Source organism: Myxocyprinus asiaticus, chromosome 15, assembly GCF_019703515.2.
Source record: "Myxocyprinus asiaticus isolate MX2 ecotype Aquarium Trade chromosome 15, UBuf_Myxa_2, whole genome shotgun sequence".
Taxonomy (NCBI): Eukaryota; Metazoa; Chordata; class Actinopteri; order Cypriniformes; family Catostomidae; genus Myxocyprinus; species Myxocyprinus asiaticus.
The window spans coordinates 232,501-240,000 of NC_059358.1; the positions used below are offsets into that span (position 1 = coordinate 232,501).

Consider the following 7,500-nt stretch of genomic DNA (forward strand, 5'->3'; position numbering starts at 1 on the left):
TCTGCTGTGTAGGATGGAGCCCAACAACGAGTCAACACAGTAGAAAGAATGTAATATTTCTAGAAGTATAGTGATAAAATCACACACACTATAAACTACAGTCATTTATACACACTAATGTTAAATATCAACTGTCCCTCAAGTTCGTGTACATGCGCTTGTTCATTGTGGAATCCCGGAGTTTGATGTAAGAGGGAAGCCCCACTACTGCAGCGCAATTCTGCTGCAGGTCACGATAGAAAATGAAGGAAACAAACACAGCAACAACTCGGGAATATCTGGAAATTAAGTGAAGAAATGGAGAATAAAATAGCGAAGTCTTTCTCGGAAGCCATGTTTGTTATTTACTAGAGCTGTCAAAATTAACACATTAACACATGGAATTGATTTAAAAAGTTTAACATGTTAATTTTTCTTAATCACGATTAATGCATATTACCATTAACACAGCATAAACCTGCATAAACACTGGTTGGAAGGAGCGGAACCTTTGCGATCTGTCCGCCTGTAGTCATTACACAGACGCGCACATCATTGAAGGGCACACCACTGACGCGCACACCACTGAAGGGCACACCACAGACGCGCACACCACTGAAGGGCACACCACAGACGCGTACACCACTGATGCGCACACCACTGAAGGGCACACCACAGACGCGCACACCACTGAAGGGCAAACCACAGACTCGCACACCACTGAAGGGCACACCACTGAAGGGCACACCACAGACGCGCACACCACTGAAGGGCACACCACAGACGCGCACACCACAGACACGCACACCACCGAAGGGCACACCACAGACGCGCACACCACAGAAGGGCACACCACTGAAGGGCACACCACTGAAGGGCACACCACAGACGCGCACACCACAGACGCGCACACCACAGAAGGGCACACCACAGACGCGCACACCACTGAAGGGCACACCACAGACGCGCACACCATTGAAGGGCACACCACTGAAGGGCACACCACAGACGCGCACACCATTGAAGGGCACACCACAGACGCGCACACCACAGACGCGCACACCACTGAAGGGCACACCACAGAGGCGCACACCACTGAAGGGCACACCACAGATGCGCACACCACTGAAGGGCACACCACTGAAGGGCACACCACAGACGCGCACACCACTGAAGGGCACACCACAGACGCGCACACCACTGAAGGGCACACCACTGAAGGGCACACCACAGACGCGCACACCACAGACGCGCACACCACTGAAGGGCACACCACAGACGCGCACACCATTGAAGGGCACACCACAGACGCGCACACCACTGAAGGGCACACCACAGACGCGCACACCACCGAAGGGCACACCACCGAAGGGCACACCACAGACGCGCACACCACCGAAGGGCACACCACCGAAGGGCACACCACAGACGCGCACACCACCGAAGGGCACACCACAGACGCGCACACCACTGAAGGGCACACCACAGACGCGCACACCACCGAAGGGCACACCACAGACGCGCACACCATTGAAGGGCACACCACTGAAGGGCACACCACAGACGCGCACACCATTGAAGGGCACACCACAGACGCGCACACCATTGAAGGGCACACCACAGACGCGCACACCATTGAAGGGCACACCACAGACGCGCACACCATTGAAGGGCACACCACAGACGCGCACACCACTGAAGGGCACACCACAGACGCGCATACCACAGAAAGCCTGTATATATAGCCTGCATGTAAACGGGAACGCCGCTTTCCAGCCTTAAACGGCTTTCGTACAGTAAATGGCTTTCTGGTGTCCATGTAAATGAGCTCACTGTCAAATCTTAAAGGAGAAACAGCAACAAAACTGAGTGTTTCTGACAAAGGGTGAGAATGAGGGTGATCATGTGGTCTCACCGCGGTTGAGTGTACTGATGAGTGATGTGTGTGTTGATGATGTCTCAATGGGGTTCAATGTCTGTTCCTGCTGCGGGAGCTGGAGTGAGATCTGCAGGAGATCAGGAGAGAGCAGCGACGCCGGTTTACGACTCCCAATCAACCAACGACTCGTGTGAAGATCTGTGGTGTCAGACGGACCCTGAACCAGCGGAACCAGCTCATCCTTCTCACCTGAACACGAGATACAACATTAAATACACACATCACATCAGAGCAACACATCCTTAAACATTAAAAGTGTCTCTCACCTGGAGTTCTGGCACACACTTTAACAGCTCCAAGAGTTCCTGACACACACCAGAGCGCCGGACGCACACACACCTTCAGCTCCACACGCTGAACACACACCTCCAACACGGGAGCAGAACACACCGACTTCACACCTATAAAAACACACACAGAGTCATACATTAAATACAGATTTAGTGTAAAAAATCTTGTATGATTTTATAGAATGAGTTTATTCATCAGCATTCAATAATGTGCCTTCACAGATGCATGCTGGGAGCTCAATGAGAAGAATAATTTAACCATTAATCTCTGTACAGGTCATTTTTAATAAATGTGGTACAAGTCTTGGTGACTTTTCCTAAACTTGCCACCTGAACACACACACACAAATTTGGATGAGATTTGATGAGTCTATGCGGTTTTATCAAACAGTCCCCCGTTCCTACTGTTTGAGTCAGTTTTGACCAGCCATAGGAAATGAGCGGGTGAGACTATAACACAGAGCGTTTTTTTTTATTTGTCAAATAACAATCAATAAATCAGTCACAATGCAGAACACAAATCACACACAAATGAAGGGGTGAGACTATAAAACATCTACAATGCAGAAAACACACACATGTACACACACACACACACACAAACACGCACACAAAGAAATGAACGGGTGAGACTATAACGGATAGAGGTCAACCGATAGTGGATTTTGCCTATACCGATAACTAATGTGGTGGGAAAGGCCAATAACTGATTAATTGGCTGATAGTTTTTCAAATCCAAATGAATAAAATCCCAGATGCGAATCCCAATAATAACCAGAAAAAATTAAGATCTGGTGCATAATGCAGGACTTTTAAGAATAAACAAGCCCGGGGGCCTGGGTATCTCAGCGAGTATTGACACTGACTATCACACCTGGAGTCGCGAGTTTGAATCCAGGGTGTGCTGAGTGACTCCAGTCAGGTCTCCTAAGCAACCAAATTGGCCCGGTTGCTAGGGAGGGTAGAGTCACATGGGGTAACCTCCTCGTGGTCGTGATTAGTGGTTCTCGCTCTCAGTGGGGCGTGTGGTAAGTTGTGTGTGGATCGCGGAGAGTAGCATGAGCCTCCACATGCTGTGAGTCTCCGCGGTGTCATGCACAACGAGTCACGTGATAAGATGCACGGATTGACGGTCTCAGAAGCGGAGGCAACTGAGACTTGTCCTCCGCCACCCGGATTGAGGTGAGTACCCGCACCACCACGAGGACTTACTAAGTAGTGGGAATTGGGCATTCCAAACTGGGAGAAAAGGGGATAAAAAAATACAAATAATAATAAACAAGCCCAAAACACACCAGGGACTCTTATTTTGAAATAACGAAATTATGAAAAAACTATCCGCAACTATCGGCAACACTATTTTTGCTGATAAGCGATAGTTCCAAAAAGCAACTATCAGCACCGATTAATCTTTAAAACCAAATATGGTCTACCTCTAATAAAAGAGCAATTTTTTTTAATTTTGCCAAATAAAAATCAATCAGCCACAATGCAGAACACACAAAGAAATTAAGGGTTGAGACTATAACCCATCCTCAATGCAGAACAAACACACACACACACACACTTCAAGGTAAGATCAAAGTCTTTGTCTGACCACACTGTGAGAGTTTACACTTAAGTGTGGGAGCTGCACACCATGGTCAGGTTTGACCGTAAGCATATTGTGGCATCATTGCTAAATCTCACACTTCAACAGTAAAAAAAAAAAAAAAAAATGCTACAATTTTACAAATAATTGACTTTTACAATGTCTAAATATACGTGTATATATCCAATGCTTAATTTGTGATAATATCTAGAATGGAGCACTGAGGCCATCTACTGGCCATAGTTGTCATTTCATGTGATTGTTATTTTTATTCCATGTCACCAGAGACCCCAATGCATAACATATTTGTGATGATCTGACAATTTTTCAATTAACTGAAATGAAGGTTTTTACTGAAATTAAGACAACATAAAATGTGCTTATTTTATATGAACATGAACATGGTAATTTCATTGAGCAATTTCGAGGTAAATAAGGTAACAAATTCCATAAAATCCTAAAAGAAATGCATTAAGTCAAAAGTAACCAGTTTAAGTTTTATTTATTGTACTTCCAGCCATATGCAGGTATACATTGGAACGAAATGATAATTTACCAGGTCCGCAGTGCACAATTACAGAGAGTACAAGGCACACTATACAGACAAACTTACACTCAGTAGTGTGACGGTAGTCCAGTATTTTCCAGCGAGTAGTGCGGTAGCATCAAAAAACGCATCATTCGTCACATTATATTGTGAACGCAGCAATGAAATCAAGTGAGTAATCAAACACACTTACCTAACCCGGCCTCTCTCTCTCATGTAGCGCCGGGAAAACTGGATCATTGAAGTGAATCAATTCTTTCAGACAGTTCATGTAAATGAACCGGTTAAAATAAACGATTCCTCATTTAGTGAGTCAAATCATTAGAACGCTTCATGTGAATGAACTAGTTAAAATAAATGATCGTGCATCCATAAAGGGACTTTGCTTTTTTAGTTAATTGCGGCTGTTTATCAAAACATTTCAATTCAGTTACATAAAATAGTGTATAATATGTATACATTTATGTTCAATTTAATGTTGTCACCCTATCTGTTTAACCCTTACTAAACCATGGTTTTACTATAGTAATATTGTAGTAACCATGACTGTAATAACTGATTTTTCTTTATATATGAAAACCATGGATTTACTACAAATACTGTGGTTAAACTCTGGTTAAACTCTGGTTAAACTCTGGTTAAACTCTGGTTAAACTCTGGTTAAACTCTGGTTACTGTAAAAACATGGTTAATTTTTGTAAGGGAATGTCACCATTAACATATAACTATCAAGAGTTATTATTGAATTCTGAGATTGCACAATTATCTAAATGCCCATTACAGTTTGGTACAGGCGTCAGAACCGCCGTCAGCCGTCCTTGCAGCATATCTTCATTTGTGTGTGCAACGCAGGAATTCCTGCCGCTGTTTTGACTCCTTTACACATTTTATTAGCTCTTCGTTTGTGCTCAGCTGGTAAAAATACCACCATATATACATATATAAATATAATGAACGCATTTCGCCCAGCAGCCAGCATTGTTTTGGATGATCGGCAAGTTCTGTTGCAAAATATACATCATAAAAGCTGTCCAATCAGGTTGCGACTTTTTTCTGATGCCTTTTGTTTTGTATCTTTTGGTTCAGTGTTAAAAATGCCAGTGTGAACGCAAAGCAAACCAGGACTAAATGTATCATTTTCTTTTTGGTCCAGACCAAGAGAACCAAGAGAACCGAACTACAAGTGTGAACACACCCTAACAAAAATCAGCTTATATTGTGGGATTTTCTCCCCAATTTGGAATGCCCAATTCCCAATGCGCTCTAAGTCCTCGTGGTGGCGTAGTGACTCACCTCAATCCGGGTGGCGGAGGATGAATCTCAGTTGCCTCCGCGTCTGAGACCGTCAATCCGTGCATCTTATCACATGGCTTGTTGAGCGCATTACCGTGGAGACATAGCGTGTGTGGAGGCTTCACGCTATTCTCCGCGGCATCCAAGCACAACTCACCACACGCCCCACCGAGAACGAGAACCACATTATAGCGACCACGAGGAGGTTACCACATGTGACCCTACCCTCCCTAGCAACCGGGACAATTTGGTTGCTTTGGAGACCTGGCTGGAGTCACTCAGCATGTCCTGGATTGGAACTTGTGACTCCAGGTGTGACAGAGTTCATGAGATCTGAAATCGACTGATTTTCTGCTCTTGATGTCAGACCGTGAAGAGTCATGCTCACAACACTTACAATGGAAAGCCAGTAAGAACACCGGTAAAGGTGTTTACATGCAACACTAAATCGGGGAAATGGGCAAAAACCTACCCGTGTCGACTTGGTTTATTCTTAAGTCGCTTATGATCTTTACACTGATAACTGAAATCCATTTAATGTGTTTACATGATGACACACTTTGTTGTCTTAAGCATAATAGGCTCTAAAATCTAAGTTTGTGCATTTAAACACGCTCACTGCTCCAAATACATCACAATATCACCTGTAGAGCTCCACTGCAGCACTGTATGTGTGTGTGTGTGTGGGCAGGTGCAGAGGTGCACAAGCAAACAGCTGGAGGTCTAAGGTGTCAAACACCCCATCAAACACCCGAAGGGCAAACCAACACACACACACACACACACACACACACTTGACATCTGCTCTCTGGAAAGTGTCATTTCAGTTTGTAGCACAGTGTGGGAAAAATATATTCCTTTAATCTGAAAAGAGGATAAGACAGGGTGTGTGTGTGTGTGTGTGAGCAGGGGTGAACAGAAACAGGGTGCCAGTTAATTCAGCCCGGCGCCAAGAGGTCCAGATGTGTGTGTGTGTGTGTGTGTGTGTGTGTGTGTGTGTGTGTGTGTGTGTGCGAGCTGGTTATTGAAGGCCAGCAGATTCTGTCTGCAGCTGAAGTAAAACACACACACACACCCACACACAGTGATTGGACTCAGTGAATGTGTCTCATATCTGACGGATTCTTGTGCTGTCTGAAGTCACGGACACACACAAGGACACACTCCATCAACACAAGGACACACACACACACACACACACACACACACGTGTGAATGATGTTGAACAATGTGTGCTGTGATCAAACAAACGCTCCTTACATGATTCACTGCAGTCAAACACACGTTATGAAACACCTTCATCCACACACACACATGCGCTTTCTGTCTGTCTCTGCTTCTCAATGGTATACACAAACACAGACATTTGTGTGTGTGCGTGTGCGTGTAGGTACCTGTAGTTTTGTAGGCGTGGTTAATGAGCGTGTCACTGATGATGCTGCAGGCTCCGCCCCCCACACTGTGTGTCCAGCTGTGAAACATACACTGCAACAGCTGCACCTGCGCACGAGTCACTTGAACACACACCTGCGGCAGCTCGAACACACACTCACTCACCGCTACTGAACACTTCCTCGACCTGAGAGACAGACAGACAGAGAGAGATAGTTCCTCTCTAAATACATAACAGTCCACTTACAGACAAACTTAAACAGTGTGTGTGTGTGTGTGTGTGTGTGTGTGTGTGTGTGTGTGTTCACTGTGACAATGTTGAGACGCACACACATCACAGTTCTGATACGAACTTCAACGCTATTTGAAATATTTTTTCAGGTGAAAATGGTAGTGTGATCTCTAGTAAAGTAGTTCACTGTCTGCTTTCCTCGGGCGGTAGTAAGTGTGATGTTAATAGCACCAGGCA

At 45.1% G+C, this 7,500-nt stretch overlaps 1 protein-coding gene across 8 annotated transcripts in view; it reads right to left on the reverse strand.

Annotated features, from left to right (window-relative positions):
• LOC127453075 (intermembrane lipid transfer protein VPS13B-like) overlaps positions 1-7,500 on the reverse strand; it is a 194,830-nt gene that overhangs the window by 134,022 nt on the left and 53,308 nt on the right. For 7 of the 8 annotated variants that reach the window (XR_007899358.1, XM_051719104.1, XM_051719103.1 and 4 more), the window contains exons 17-19: positions 7,034-7,218; positions 2,185-2,319; positions 1,895-2,107 (exon numbers count right to left, since the gene is read on the reverse strand). Coding sequence is in view for 7 of the 8 variants with exons in the window: in XM_051719104.1 (XP_051575064.1) it covers positions 1,895-2,107; positions 2,185-2,319; positions 7,034-7,218 (533 nt within the window). In the remaining variant the exon portion in view is untranslated. Of the gene's footprint in view, positions 279-1,894; positions 2,108-2,184; positions 2,320-7,033; positions 7,219-7,500 lie in introns of all 8 variants that reach the window. The other variant, XM_051719107.1, reaches the window with a different exon arrangement.